The sequence below is a fragment of the Mizuhopecten yessoensis genome, unplaced genomic scaffold, assembly GCF_002113885.1.
Source record: "Mizuhopecten yessoensis strain PY_sf001 unplaced genomic scaffold, ASM211388v2 scaffold11041, whole genome shotgun sequence".
Lineage (NCBI taxonomy): Eukaryota > Metazoa > Mollusca > Bivalvia > Pectinida > Pectinidae > Mizuhopecten > Mizuhopecten yessoensis.
Window position 1 is genome coordinate 182859 of NW_018408849.1, and position 17207 is coordinate 200065.

Here is a 17207-nt window from a genome sequence, read left to right on the forward strand (position 1 = left end):
AACACTTTGTCAGGACCATGAGGCGATCATTCCTACCAACTTTCAGTTCAATCGGTCCAGCAGAACTTGACTTTAAGTTTGAAATAGGTTTTCAAAATGGCGGCCGTGGCGGCCATATTGGATTTCTGATCGACCCGAAAAATAACAACACTTTGTCAGGACCATGAGGCGATCATTCCTACCAACTTTCAGTTCAATCGGTCCAGCAGAACTTGACTTTAAGTTTGAAATAGGTTTTCAAAATGGCGGCCGTGGCGGCCATATTGGATTTCTGATCGACCCGAAAAATAACAACACTTTGTCAGGACCATGAGGCGATCATTCCTACCAACTTTCAGTTCAATCGGTCCAGCAGAACTTGACTTTAAGTTTGAAATAGGTTTTCAAAATGGCGGCCGTGGCGGCCATATTGGATTTCTGATCGACCCGAAAAATAACAACACTTTGTCAGGACCATGAGGCGATCATTCCTACCAACTTTCAGTTCAATCGGTCCAGCAGAACTTGACTTTAAGTTTGAAATAGGTTTTCAAAATGGCGGCCGTGGCGGCCATATTGGATTTCTGATCGACCCGAAAAATAACAACACTTTGTCAGGACCATGAGGCGATCATTCCTACCAACTTTCAGTTCAATCGGTCCAGCAGAACTTGACTTTAAGTTTGAAATAGGTTTTCAAAATGGCGGCCGTGGCGGCCATATTGGATTTCTGATCGACCCGAAAAATAACAACACTTTGTCAGGACCATGAGGCGATCATTCCTACCAACTTTCAGTTCAATCGGCCCAGCAGAACTTGACTTTAAGTTTGAAATGTAAAATGTTAACGGACGACGGACGACGGACGACGACGGACGAAAACGGATAGCAAAAGGTCACTTGAGCTAAAGCTAAGGTGACCTAAAAATGTCATATAATAAAACAGTTATTGACCTATTTTCAGGTAAATACGAGGATTTATTAACCCTCGAAGGAGATATTTTCCTCGGCCTCCGGCCTTGGGAAATATCACCTTCTCGGGTTGATAAATCCTCGTATTCACCTGAAAATAGGTCAATAATGGTATAATATACACCCGGTATCCTTGTATTATACTATCTACAACCGAAAAACCTTGAATAATACTATCTACACCCGGAAAACCTTGCATTACGTTAGGGTTACGTTAAGATTACGTTAGGGTTACGTTAGGATTACGTTAGGTTTACGTTGGATTACGTTAGGGTTACGTTAGGATTACGTTGGATTACGTTAGGATTACGTAAGGATTACGTTGGATTACGTTGGATTACGTTAGGTTTACGTTGGATTACGTTAGGATTACGTTAGGGTTACGTTGGATTACGTTAGGGTTACGTTAGGATTACGTTAGGGTTACGTTAGGATTACGTTAGGGTTACGTTAGGGTTACATTAGAGTTACGTTAGGATTACGTTAGGGTTACGTTAGGGTTACGTTAGGGTTTCGTTAGGATTAGGTTAGGGTTACGTTAGGATAACGTTAGGATTACGTAAGGGTTACGGTAGGATTACGTAAGGATAACGTTAGGATTACGTTAGGGTTACGTTAGGATTACGTTAGGGTTACGTTAGGATTACGTTAGGGTTACGTTAGGGTTTCGTTAGGATTAGGTTAGGGTTACGTTAGGATTACGTTAGGATAACGTTAGGATTACGTAAGTGTTACGTTAGGATTACGTTAGGGTTACGTTAGGATTACGTTAGGGTTACGTTAGGATTACGTTAGGATTACGTAAGGGTTACGTTAGGATTACGTTGAATTACGTTAGAATTACGTTAGGATTACGTTAGGGTTACGTTAGGATTACATTAGGATTACGTTAGGGTTACGTTAGGGTTACGTTAGGATTACGTTATGATAACGTTAGGATTACGTTTGGATTACGTTAGGATTACGTTGGATTACGTTAGGGTTACGCTAGGATTACGTTAGGCTTTCGTTAGGATTAGGTTAGGGTTACGTTAGGATTACGTTAGGATTACGTTAGGATAACGTTAGGATTACGTTAGGATAACGTTAGGATTACGTTAGGGGTACGTTAGAATTACGTTAGGGTTACGTTAGGATTAAGTTAGGGTTATGTTAGGATTACGTTAAAATTACGTTAGGGTTACGTAAGGGTTACGTTAGGATTACGTTAGAATAACGTTAGGGTTACGTTAGGGTTACGTTATGATTACGTTACGGTTACGTTAGGGTTAGGTTATGATTACGTTAAGATTACGTTAGGATTACGTTAGGGTAACGTTAGGTTTACGTTAGGGTTACGTTAGGGTTACGTTAGGGTTACGTTGAGGATTACGTTAGGTTTACGTTAGGGTTATGTTAGGGTTACGTTAAGATTACGTTAGGTTTACGTTAGGATTACGTTAGGATTACGTTAGGGTTACGATAGGGTTACGCTAGAATTACGTTAGGATTACGTTATGATTACGTTAGGTTTACGTTAGGGTTACGTTAGGGTTACGTTAGGGTTACGTTAGGATTACGTTATGGTAACGTTAGGATTACGTTAGGTTTACGTTAGGGTTACGTTAAGATTACGTGAGGTTCACGTTAGGGTTATGTTAGGATTACGTTGGGTTATGTTAGGATTACGTTAGGTTTACGTTAGGGTTACGTTAGGGTTATGTTAGGATTACGTTAGGGTTATGTTAGGATTACGTTAGGTTTACATTAGGGTTACGTTGGATTACGTTAGGATTATGTTAGGGTTACGTTAGGATTACGTTAGGATTACGTAAGGGTTACGTTAGGATTACGTTGGATTATGTTAGGATTACGTTAGGATTACGTAAGGATTACGTTAGGATTACGTTAGGGTTACGTTAGATTTACGTTAGGATTACGTTAGGATTACGTTAGGGTTACGTTAGGGTTATGTTAGGATAACGTTAGGATTACTCTAGGGTTACGTTAGGGTTATGTTAGTATTACGTTAGTACTACGTTAGGTTTACGTTAGGGTTACGTTAGGGTTATGTTAGTATTACGTTAAGGTTATGTTAGGATTACGTTAGGTTTACGTTAGGGTTATGTTAGGATTACGTTAGGGTTATGTTAGGATTACGTTAGGTTTACGTTAGAGTTACGTAAGGGTTATGTTAGGATTATGTTAGGATTACGTTAGGTTTACGTTAGGGTTACGTTAGGGTTATGTTAGGGTTACGTTAGGGTTACGTTGGATTACGTTAGGATTACGTTAGGGTTACGTTAGGGTTACGTTAGGATTACGTTGGATTACGTTAGGATTACGTTAGGTTACGTTAGGGTTACGTTGGATTACGTTAGGATTACGTAAGGGTTACGATAGAATTACGTTAGGATTACGTTAGGATTACGTTATGGTTATGTTAGGATTACGTTAGGGTTACGTTAGGGTTACGTTAGGGTTACGTTAGGATTACGTTAGGGTTACGTTAGGATTACGTTAAGGTTACGTTAGGATTACGTTAGAATTACGTTAGGGTTACGTTAGGATTACGTTAGGGTTATGTTAGGGTTACGTTAGGGTTATGTTAGGGTTACGTTAGGGTTACGTTAGGGTTACGTTAGGGTTACGTTAGGGTTATGTTTTAAGTGTACGTTAGGGTTATGTTACGGTTACGTTAGGGTTACGTTAGGATTACGTTAGGATTACGTTAGGATTACGTTAGGGTTATGATAGGGTTACGTTAGGATTACGTTAGGGTTACGTTAGGGTTACGTTAGGATTACGTTAGGGTTACGTTAGAGTTACGTTAGGGTTACGTTAGGGTTACGCTAGGGTTTTGTTAGGGTTACGTTGGATTACGTTAGGATTACGTTAGGGTTACGTTAGGGTTTCGTTAGGATTAGGTTAGGGTTACATTAGGATTACGTTAGGATTACGTAAGGGTTACGTTAGGATTACGTTGAATTACGTTAGGATTACGTTAGGATTACGTTAGGATTACGTTAGGGTTATGTTAGGGTTATGTTAGGGTTACGTTAGGATTACGTTAGGATTACGTTAGGGTTACGTTAGGGTTATGTTAGGATTATGTTAGGATTACGTTAGGATTACGTTAGCAGGTAGCCATATCCAGTCCATACCCATTGCTAACTTAAAGTCTGATCTAAATTTTAAACGAACATCCACAACATGTAGGCCACTAAAACTAAATCATTTCTGAAACTATGCGGAACCTTTATACAGACATAATAATTATAAAAAATGAAATACAGGCCAAACGAGGACTCCGCCCTTAGACCTCTAATCAGTATAGTCCTGCTACAGAACGATAGAACCTGGCCACGTCATGGTAGACCCTACGTCACAGTAGATCATGGCCATGTCACGGTAGACCCTGGAACGTCACGGTAGACCCTACGTCACGGTAGACCATGGCACGTCACGGTAGACCCTACGTCACGGGAGACCCTGGCCATGTCACGGTAGACCCTGGCCACGTCACGGTAGACTCTACGTCACGATATACCCTACGTCACGGTAGACCCTACGTCACGGTAGTCTCTACGTCACGGTAGACTCTACGGCACGGTAGACCCTGGCCATGTCACGGTAGACCCTGGTCACGTCACGGTAGACCCTACGTCACACTACAGTTATAAGGCACAGCTACTGTTAATTTACACGGCCGATTTTACGTAACAGTACACTATGGGATATACAGTGCTGTACGTTTGTTATATGTTATCTTTGAGCATACCTTGCGAGGCTCATGTTTTGCGCACGTGATAAAAAACAGCAGATATCACAAATAAGCTCCCCAGTAAGTTTGACTGTCACGTATACAGGTGAGAAACCGGATCGACACTCCGTTGGTATTATGTTCCTATTCAAGTCTTACTATCATTTTTATTCATATTGCCAAATCATTTACTGCATAGGATTTGTAAAAATCGAAGGTCCATGTTCCCCGTACAGTGGTACACAGACTGGCTTATACACTTCTAGACTGTCTTGATGTTCCCCGTACATTGGTACACAGACTGGCTTGTACACTCCCAGCCTGTCTGGATGTTCCCCGTACAGTGGTACACAGACTGGTTTTGTACTCTACCAGACTGTCTGGATGAGAAACCTATACATCGCCTTGTTTCATCAATTTCAGTTACAAAAGTCACACTCGTATGGAACTAAACTTGTAAAAGAACTAACAATCGGTATCAGTTTGTATATTTTTGTCTTTTTCTTTAAGTATACCCAGCCAGAAATATACCTTAAAATAAAATATAAATACAATAAGTATGAAAATACCACATCTGGGTTACTTTATTCTGTATTGAATGAAATGAAAATTACTTTGCTACACTTTTAACAAAATGTTCGTAGCTGAAGACGATGTATAGAACTATATCAGAAGGGTTCGTCTGTCCAGTGTGAGTTAAGTGACCGGACCGTACACAATTTAAAAAAGGAGGCTATCGACAACATCCTGATACCAATATGTTATAGTTTTAATAAACTGTGTATCCACAATCCCTACCAGCCGACACATGGTATATATGGGCCGGGGCTTATACAGTTAGTCTAGAGGGTCGTACAGTCTAAATATTGCCACTCATGTATTGGAGTGTGTGTGTGTATATACGCCCAGGTAATAAGCAAGCTAACATTCACTATCAGTCGAGCGATCATTCCTCATTTGTGGCCTTCTAAGCTACCATGATTTGTACCCCGTTTTTATGGTTGCACACATCACCAGCCCGAAATCACTGATCGTCCTTCTCTCATCCTTGTCAACACAATATTTTGATGCCGATATAGTTGCTCTCTCGATGGGGGTTTAAATCGGGAAAATATTTCATTTTGTCAGCGAGATAAGCGAAATCCTGCTGGTATATCTGTTATATATCGGCAGACAAAGATCGGACAGACCTAAGCCAACATCAGGACATACAGATCCTATTATAGTACAAAGGAGGAATATACCTGGCATCCTCTAAAGGTTGTCCTGACGTGCGACATCCTCACAGGGGGTTGTTCCTTGTTGTCTGTTCTCAATCGGAACTCCTTTGGACTTTTCTATGTTACTGTTCGGCTACGGAAATGCCGAGTGGTCCTGTTTGCTCACGTCACAGAAGCCTTGACAAGGGAAGTCCCAGATATAAATATAGAATAACAAGGCACTTCCCCGGTCACGTGCCAATGCGCACGTACACGCTTATAATGATCAATGTAATTGTCCTGAACACAAAACATACGTTTTAGTTAATGTTTTTATGTCGGAGAACTTATTTCTCATTTATTAACGAGTTACCTCTCTTTAGCTTAAATTTAATCTGAAAAGTGTAATCTGAGACGGACAAGCCCTAAACACAACCAAAAGTTATGACATCATATACAGGAACTGCTTTTAGCACATACTTATCGATTCAATGTGGGCGAGTATTAAATAAAAACGTTAAAAATAATCATATCAAATTTATTTTTGATCTTTTCATATTTGTGAGTTCCTGACTAAGATTTGGAGGAGGGATGTTAAATATCCATACAGAAAACAAAATTATATGTCCTTTATACACCGAGCACACTGATATCAATTTGGTCATATACGGTTATAACACATCTGCTGTTATAGTTCAATAGCCCTTTTACGTCATATTGTTTTTATATTTTATTTTCGGTTAAATACTAAAAGAGAACATATCTCTTATATACCGTTCACACAGCTCTGCAACCTTACGAAAAGTCGAAGACAATGCCGATCACCCCACCCCTATCATCCCCGATCTGAAAAGTTATCAAATCGGGACTTAATCGCCGTCAAAATCCGGCAAATTTGGGAAAATAAAGGCTACATCATGACTGTACTGCGATGCTTCTACGTCAAAAGCGCTGCTGACTCCTTCCACTACGATTACACCGACCAAGCGGTCGTTTCTACTAAGTTGTCGCTACGACGTACATGACCATACTACGTTGTAACACAGGCATAGAAGACTAGGACAATGTCGCTACGCTGGTGCTGACCATATGACGCTTCTAGTACACTTCTAGGACTTCGTGAGATCGTCTTGAGCGTAGAGGGAGTGTAGTGGGAACATGGTAAAAGCGTAACTAAAATGGCTTTGAAATAGTTGTCGACGGTGCTGCGTTTTTTGGCAATCATTGGTAGTGTACGTTGTTTGGAAGACAATTGTTTTCCGAGTATTTGAACTTTGATTAGAACATACTTTAAGGTAACATATGTACACGATAGCATTTCCAAGTGACAAACAGGCAGTTCGGGGTTGTATATTTACAGCAGCCCTAGGGGAATCACATATTGATACATGTTCCGTTTTGTTGGAAGACTTATGTAACATCCTATTTACCGCTATAACAGAACTGTGTGATACATTTAAACAGTTGTGTTTGATGTAATGGTTTCAGAGTGCTTGCAAAAGACTGACATCGCCACCATGTTTTACTCCTGGCATAAATGTGGTGTGGTGTTTCTGTCTGACAACTGGGCGGCTTGGAACTCAATAAAATTCAGAACGGTGTTTTAGAGATGGCGCTTGCATACATGACGGATGAGACTAAACTATGAAAGTTGTCAATATTATCGTTATGCTAGTTGAGATACATGTATGATGTTTTAATTTCCTACGGTAAAACTGTATTATATTTATGTAAGCGTTTTGATTGTACCACCAAACTGATATGTGAAAATTTCTAAACAACTCTTAATTGATCATCAATTAAGGTTGGTTTAAATAATATCCTTTCTTCCCGATCTATTGTTTTTCCTATTCTATAAAATCATGGTATGATGTCAGTTTTGCTGGTAAAGATGTAAAGGGATTAATGATAAGCTTTCCTGGGGTAAATGTAAAATCCTTATCTACAGAAACTCCGACCAAGAACGTTAGTAGTCAGAGACGTACGTATGGACCACGGTTTTCCTTCTTTATCTATGTAAGCCGCCATCTTGGATTGAGGAGGGATTTTTTTTTCTGAGGGCTTAGATTAATGTATGCATAGCAACAATGAATCAAGATTTTCTTAGTGTTTAATTAACCATCTTTTGAATGTTAATACAGATGGTGATATGTAAAATACATGATTTATGAACATGGTTGATTGTTTGTAAATTAAAAGGCCCTTTATAAAAGTGTTGTTATGACAATTGATTATGGGTTAATTATATTGCTGTTTGATTGTCTGTAATTTAAAAGGATGTATAAAGAAGCACACCCATTCCAGGTGATTGCTATCATCGCTATTGAAAAGAATTCATTGTGGCAACGTTGTATAAAAGGAATAGTGGTCGAGTTTTTAAATTCTTTTATTGACATTTTCACACCTGGCGTGCTATTGTGACATTGTACAACATTTAAAGGACAATGTCTTTGATCCAATAGAAATGATAATGACCAATTGGCAAGAGACACTGTGTTGTCAGGGCGACATAACATTGCAAATGACATTGTACAATAATATTTGAGAACAAACGGTTATTTCAGAATATGAAAAGATATTTGAATGCGTGTTGGCGTTTAGCCCCAAAACACAAGACTCGACTGATGTGTCGATGTGAAAGCTGAAATGTATAATAGCCTACCATCAAAATTTGATTGGATAATAATACATTACCCATAATACACTGAATTACCCAGAATACATTTTGTTTAACTTCATAAAATGTATATTTAAAGATCACAGCATTATTACTCTGACTCTAGAGGTGTAAAGATGTATGGTATTGCGTGTTCGAGGTGTCAGAAGGCATTTTGTAGTCGATACAACCTACACAGGCATATAAAGATATATCATTCAGAAGTGGACAAAACACTGGGAGCTTATGAAGCGCCTGGAGGAGCGCATGGAGCGCCTGTAGGAGCGCATGGAGCGCCTAGAGGAGCGCATGGAGCGCCTGGAGGAGCGCGTGGAGCGCCTAGAGGAGCGCATGGAGCGCCTGGAGGAGCGCCTGGAGTGCCTGATAGAGCGCATGGAGCACCGGGAGGAGCGCATGAAATGCCGGGAGCTCAGACAGTGACGGACTGTAAAGGTGAAGGCTTTGAATATTCTGAAGAGTTCTGAAGTTCTAATTAAACACTCATTGTTGTTATGCATACATTAATCTAAGCCCTCAGAAAGAAAAAAAATCCCTCCTCAATCCAAGATGGCGGCTTACATAGATAAAGAAGGAAAACCGTGGTCCATACGTACGTCTCTGACTACTAACGTTTATTAATGATGATACTTGTGTGTTTTATTCATACCACCTTTACATTTGAAAATACCCTGATCGTTTATTTGGCTTTGATCTTGTTAGGGTTATTTCTGTACGGCATAACTAAGATAAATATTATAAAATATATCAGCACCATTAAAGCCCTGATTATAGTTCCCCTCGTGTTACTCAGTAGTATAGTTTGTAATAATACGGTTAAGATTTAATAAAATTTTAATCATTATGATATAACATGCAGTGTATCTAACAGTTTTATTGTAGTAGTATATAATATATTACATGAGGCTACGTGAGCACGTAGACGTTCTAAGTAAGAACACATCTATAAGTGTAATCACCGTCTCCATGTAAGTTGGGAACATCTCTTACAAGTCAAGGCAACCGATACCAATCCCCTGTGGTGTACACCAGCCTTCATTATCACATAGTTTCTACCGATTTACCCATCCCCTGTGGTGTACATCAGCCTTCATTATTGCATAGTTTCTACCGATTCAGCAATCCCCTGTGGTGTACACCATCCTTCATTATCACATAGTTTCTACCGATTTACCAATCCCCTGTGGCGTACACCAGCCTTCATTATCACATAGTTTCTGCCGATTTACCAATCCCCTGTGGTTTACACCAGCCTTCATTATCACACAGTTTCTACCGATTTACCAATGCCCTGTGGTGTACACCAGCCTTCATTATTGCATAGTTTCTACCGATTCACCAATCCCCTGTGGTGTACACCATCCTTCATTATCACATAGATTCTACCGATTTACCAATCCCCTGTGGTGTACACCAGCCTTCATTATCACATACCTCTTTAGTCAGGCTATGAACTTGATCCTCTCATAATGAATTTCAATACATTGTCCCATGTAATTATTCCTTTGTGAGGTGATATTCGCTTTATAGCATTATCTTAACCGCCAGACTACAATTCATTGTTACAAAATACAAGTTTCTCGGTTAAAAAAACCCCAATAATAGTGACTGAAATATTAAATAACTACTGACAGTTGTAGATCTCGTGAACTAAGTTGTTGGACCGTACTTTTTAACTGTTCCATGATCCAGTGCTGACGTCATTTGTATGTTTGTTGGATTAAAAGTAATGTTCCTTTAAAATAAATAGGACTAAATGAAGATTATAATGTTTATTTTGCTTTGAGTTTGTCTGCTCGTTAAAATCATATCACAGTTCTATACAGTGACGTATGCACACAGCCCCCGAACACTGTTGGACATTTCATATCGAGGCTAGACCATTCATACGTGGACTGGTTCTGATTACGACATGCCAACGAAACCAAGCCAACATCGATGAAAATAATACCTGTTTGTAAAATTATTTTGTATCATTATTGCGCTACAATTTTGTTTCATTCAGTGAAAATAATTCTGGCAATTCATTTTAAGTTTGTTTCCATTACCAGGGAAACCAATTGCCATCAGCAGTAATATTCAAATGCAATTTAAACAATTACAAATGGTGGCAAACTGCAGCAGAAAAAGTGTTGAATGTTAGAAATGCATTTAAGAAATGAACAATGTTATATTGTTACGATACAGTTTATAAGGAACATGTTCCACTTTACACAGCAAATATGACCACATGGCATTTAAAGCAAACAGTTAACATGTACTGTTGTTAAAGCAAATGTTATCACGTGGTTTGTAAAGAACATGTCACCACGCGGTTTTTAAAGAACATGTTATCACGTGGTTTGTTAAGCAAATGTTACCACGCGGTTTGTAAAAAACATGTTACCACGTGGTTAGTAAAGTAAATGTAATCACGCGGTTTGTAAAGATAATGTTACCACGCGGTTTGTAAAGATAATGTTACCACGTGGTTTGTAAAGCAAATGTTACCACGTGGTTTGTTAAAGTAAATGTTACCACGCGGTTTGTAAAGATTATGTTAACACGTGGTTTGTAAAGAACATGTTACCACGTGGTTTGTAAAGAACATGTTACCACACGGTTTGTAAAAAACATGTTACCACGTGGTTAGTAAAGTAAATGTAATCACGCAGTTTGTAAAGATAATGTCACCACGCAGTTTTTAAAGAACATGTTATCACGTGGTTTGTTAAGCAAATGTTACCACGCGGTTTGTAAAAAACATGTTACCACGTGGTTAGTAAAGTAAATGTAATCACGCGGTTTGTAAAGATAATGTTACCACGCGGTTTGTAAAGATAATGTTACCACGTGGTTTGTAAAGCAAATGTTACCACGTGGTTTGTAAAGAACATGTTACCACGTGGTTTGTAAAGAACATGTAACCACACGGTTTGTTAATGAAATGTTACCACGATGTGGATACAGCTCACTTAAAACCCAGCGCTTTATCAGTCTCAATTAAAAAAAGAATGCTATGCACTTAACAACCCTTTGTCATTGCTCACAACCTCATTGAATTTAAACTGTATTTGGTCTGTTCTTGAGTTTTACTTAAGTTACATAGATTTAAAAGTTCTTTTATCAATGTTATATTGATGAACGTTTGCTGGATTCCTTCTGAAACTCGCAAAATGCAGTTGTTATTGATTAAATCCTTGTTTTGAAACTTTTCTGCTATAGTACAAAATGGCGTCACCATCCTTTTGTTGTCGTTGTCTGTGTATGTGTTAACGTCTAAATCACGTGGTGATTACCGAGACATACTCTCAGAGCTAACAAGTCAATAAATTTCATTGTTTTGTTTTTGTAATTGAATAGAATAGGATAGGATATGTCATGCCTGGTAAAATAATGTTCTATTGATTAAACTTCCTTGGAGCTGCTTTACGATCTCGCTCCACCTTCGTATATTGAAGTTGTTGGTCTGTCCCATTGTACTGAATTGCCTCAAGAAATTCAACAGATACTAGCGTCAAAGTGACTCAAGATTATATTTTTGTTGTGTTCTGGACTTTCAGATAAGCGACCGGGTTTAGTGTGTAGCTCATTGAGCAGTCGATACTACGAAGCACCAGATAAGAATACAGACGAGTACTGATACCGTTGTGTTTCAATTCATAGATTATTTCACCCCCTACGGGGTGAGACAGTGTACTCTCAACCTGAGTGGTAAGATTCTTAAGTTGTCAAACACGAGGCTTGCCGAGTGTTTGACAGCTTAAGAATCATACCCCGAGGGTTGAGATCACCCTGTCTCACTCCCAAGGGGGTTGAATGATTATTTTTCTCCTACCCTGTTTACCCTCTTATGTATTTTATATAGACTTGACATCAATGCAAGACAATGTTGATGTGATGCGGCTGAATGGTCGACGTGACGTCATTGTATTGTTGCCGTGACGTCATGGTTTTGTTGCTATGACGTCTTAAAATCGTCTATTATAAGAGTGTAATTGGGACGAAATGACCTTCTACAAATTTGGTAACTGACTTGACCAACTCGGCACACCGTTTTTTTCCCAGCTGTACGCAGACCAAAGCACCGATCATTAGTTTGACAAAGAAATTTTTTGTTTTTGTTTTTAAAAACAAGTTTGAATGTTCTTAAAAATGGTTTTGAGTGCAATACACTCTCCACACAGAACAAAGTGCACGTTGTGGTGGACCAAGGATCCTGTCACCAATCTCTCTGAAATGGGATTGCTTCTTTGGATTTTATGTAGGAGTGAAAAAGTGGAAAAGTAAACAACAGAGTAGCGAGCGGGATGTGTTGTAATGGGAGGCACGTTCTATTGTATGAGAGATAACGAATAAAAAGTCTAGTAATTATTCTCATTATTACAAACAATAGTGTAAAACTGAGAAAAAAATTAACGACCGTTTCTGTGAAATATATCGGCGAGGAACTTTGATTGTAAATGAACACAAGGAAATAAAAGGATGTTTAGATTATAACCTACCCATCCCAGTATAACGTGATGCCTGCTATCAGCGATACTCCAGGCCCACACCAACACATGGAAATCCCTTTGTATTGACATTGTTGCATAGAGAATATCCATACTTTGTGATAGTGACTCGTCATTATCAGTTCGGCCCTGGGGAGTATAGGGTGGCCAGCCGGGAGGTAAACATAATATAATGTTTATAAAAGAGGTGTTATTTTCCTCTCAACACGGACAGAGTGAGTGAGTCATTGCGAGGTCACGGTATTATACCGGGAAATAGAGTTAGCCTAGATGTATTGTATCCGCTAATAGTTTATCATTCAGCAAAATATCATTTTATATATTTTATGTTTGTTCAAACGGAGCTTGATTTGATTTTCAACAGAGATTCTACCCGAAGGAGAGTTGACTAGATAAATCAATAACACAGACCTGCTGCCGACAGACCACTGATGTTAACGATACTGGTTATGGCGTCTTCTCCTTATAAACAATAAAAGGTTTGAAAAGCATAGCAATCGCACCGTCGGATATATCTGAAAAATCAGAACACGATTTTTCTCTTATAAAGAAACTTCACGTTACATAAACAGGCAGTACTCGGATATACCTATCGATGTTCGCTTAAAATGTTCCACTTTCGTCTAAATCTCGTTCTAATCAAAGTGTAGCAGATGTCGTACTCTGTCAGCTAAGGGAAAAGCATGCAAGGGATTGATTTTATAGGATGAGTTTACTTCAATGAAATATTTATATATCTGCTGAACAGTTCAAATAATTAGAAAAAACATAATTGAGAAATATTTATTGTAGTACTCAAAATATTTTTTATTTCCCCTGCATTAAGACCCCCTTTCTTAAAAAGGACTATATAAGCATTTACCTGGAAAGGCTTCAATATTCATGGTAGTTGGAATCTGATAGAAGGGCCATCATCTGCGCGTGTTTATGATGGAAGGGCTATTATCAGGTCCAAACGCTTTATTGATTCAGCTGCTGTCCTTAACCAAGTTTGGTTATTTAAGTTATAAATTTCACCACAATACACGCGAAAACGTTAATTATTTCTATTCTACTACTACGTCAATTTGCCCTTGCAGTCTTGTTTTGAACTTCCCGCTCACTTTAAGCCGCCGCAGTGATTATCAGCGTTATGCAAATGAGCGCGTGCATTTCGTACGGTCTGCTTATTTGTTGGAACATTATTTAGCCCTTGTTATTGTTTTGAAAGATGGCGATGTGACCAAGCACCTCGATACAGTTATCAACCTTGCAAGAAAATACGCAGACAGTCGAGGAAAATATACTACATACATTCAGCTTATTCTACATCCCGAAAGACTTCGGCATATGAAAAATGTATGTCACCAAAGGAAAAAACACAAAGCTGAGCCCGGAAAGATCGCCAGAGGGCCAAGGCCAGATTTATAACAAGAATCTACCAGGATAAGCAACGACACTGGCATTGCACAAAAGAATGAACATCATAGGTTAATATGAACGATCAGCATATATGTCTAAGGTTAGTTATCTTTTCAATATATGAATAGACTTTTTACTGTTTTTGCAAAGTTATTCCTCCGATTTCAGAAAACCATGCCTGTCATAATGCCAAAACGTAGATCACATTTGACTTGCGCGGTAGTGCAGTAGTGTTGGGGTTTATATTTACGATTTAACGTAAATATTTGGATATAGGAAAACTTCGTTTATAATCAAAGCCAACTTGCGCATACTTATTACTGTACAGTATAACATTTTCATCAAGAAGAAGTAACTGTTCGCCACTTCATTTTCAATTCATTTTACACATCTACGATTTTCCGAAAAGAACATCGGGGTGTCAAAAAGTAGGTCGCACTTCAACAGTGGTCTAGATATTTATTAAAGGATAAGGCAAACTCACAGCGAGATGTGCACTATTATATTGATGCATATTGAAAGATAATGATTTTGCACACTAAATTATTTAATTAATCAGTGAATCGGGGTATTTATAATCACTGAATTAATGAAGTGAAGAATTATAAAAAAAATAATAATAATAACTAAGCATTCATGTCAATTTAAAGTCGGACAGGGATAATGTCAATCATCATTAGCATTATCATCATCATCTGGATGCTAGCAACAACAACTTAAATTGGTTTGCAATCCAAAACTCCTATTGTTTTATCTGAATTATTTTTATTCCACAGATCGTATTCTGAGAAGTTCATATTAACTTTGAAGTTGGCTCCAAGAGACATATTGATGGTAGCTCCAGCAAATAGAGGTAGACCGGCAAGTGTTGAGGATTCCTGGGTCGAGGAGAACATATTCATATTTAACAGCTCGTCATTAATTGCGGTAGAGGAAAGCAGACCATGACCATGTACTACATATGTGCTGTTGGACGTTTGAGTCGCTATTTGTGATCAGTGTGAACTTGCTTGTTGCATAGCAGAGAAAGAATGATTTGAACGGTTCATCTGCTGTCCAGTGACTGTACTCTGTAGAATTTCGCTGTAGTGACGTCTTTGTTATGTTGAGGGGTTTTGTATGTAGCTCTGAAGAGACATCTCAGTCCGATGCCCACTAACTGACATCATACCAAGAGGAATGACCCTAACATGTGACAGTATTGTTGCTGTTGTTGCACGAACACAGTGATTAGTATAAATCTGGCTGAGTTGAGCAGACTTAGATATAGTGGACATCATAAGAATGAGTGTGTCGACTCCTATCGGCTGTGCGCCATACCATGGTGCATCACTTTGTGAAAAATTTGACAACGGCCGTTGTAAGAAAGCATCAGTGTTCTTGTTACGTTTTTCCAAGAACAATTTCATTGACTAAACAGGACAGTTTTTATCATCTCTAGCATTCATCCTTGCGGTTTTAATTGTTTCTCTTGAATCAATACCAGAATGAGTTTGTCCTTTTCATTCTAGGATGTTACAAAGTACTCTTTATTTTCATCATCAGTTTTGAGAACAAATGAACCAATATGAAGGGTTCTTTATCCTTCTCGCCCACGACGGCCAATTCAAACCACACTTTGCGCAGGAGAGAGAGTGGGCTATCATTACTTAACGTGTTGGAGGAGAAAAGCTTCCTTAAAACATTGGCACTGATTGCTTCATGATGTTAAGTTTTGTCCAAGCCGTCCCGTTTCATGGACTTGATTACCCCGATCAGAAGATTGTTACAAGATATAAATTCACTATCATGCATTATGCTAAAGTTTCTGTTATATGGGGGACTGTTAATGTGATGCTGAATTGCCGCTCGCACACAAGTCAGTGCAGACTTGGGATATTGTTTTCCCTGTTAAGAGATGATCTCTGCATAAAACTGTCGCAACAATGCTGCAAGATCACCTGCTCTTGAAAGCTCAAAATCTGCTGACTTTCCTTTCTCAATTAATTAATTAATTTGGTTCAAAGTAATTACCTTTAGTGTATATATATATAACTTTCTTAGGCTTAAGTGAAATAAACAACTCAGACTTTATATTATTTTTTCTTAAACATCTCGGCAGAAGGCCTTTCTTGTTATTTTTTCATTTAAATCTGTGTCTTTCTATTTACATTTTATAAACATAACTTTGCTTATTTAGAATTCTCAGAGGGAATTATTTTAGAGAAAAGACCAATTATTTAATTTTGAAATAAAAACTTGAAACTGAGGAAAATATATAACCTGTAGATTGTCCTCATTATATATTCAAACACGATACACACAAAAACGTTAATTATTTCTTGATCTTAAAAATAACTTGTTGAGATGTTTACTTAAGGTGGCTCCACACTTTCGCAATTAACCAGCAAAATTCGTTGAAACTTTCATATAATTGTTATGCAACTATGTCGAGTTGATTTTATGAAAATCTAAACATTCCGATAGTTTGGGGAATTTTTTGGAAAAAATACCAAAAAATTGAATTTTCGTCAATTCTAATATTTTCCGGTTTTTTTTGTGTGTGGCATTGTTCGGAACAATAACAACAATAATAAAATGAAAAGAAGCATTTCTAATTAACCCTACAAATATTTTATTTATCGCAAAATATGTAACACATGTTACACAAAGTGTTTTTTATTGAATTTGTACGGATAAAAGTGATTATCTACAAGCTAAAAGCACCCAGGACACAAAGTTCTATACATATAGAGTGGGAAATTGAA

General features: G+C 38.2%; 1 protein-coding gene across 4 annotated transcripts in view; it reads right to left on the bottom strand.

Moving 5' to 3' along the window:
- The window catches only part of LOC110464902 (tetratricopeptide repeat protein 38-like), a 50729-nt gene extending 44648 nt beyond the window's left edge, over positions 1 to 6081 (bottom strand). For 2 of the 4 annotated variants that reach the window (XM_021520367.1, XM_021520368.1), the window contains exon 1: positions 5938 to 6080. In XM_021520367.1, coding sequence (XP_021376042.1) covers positions 5938 to 5973 — 36 coding nt within the window. In that variant the 5' untranslated portion in view covers positions 5974 to 6080. Of the gene's footprint in view, positions 1 to 5937 lie in introns of all 4 variants that reach the window. The other 2 variants (XM_021520365.1, XM_021520366.1) reach the window with 2 other exon arrangements.
- Between the last annotated feature and the right edge of the window lie 11126 nt (positions 6082 to 17207).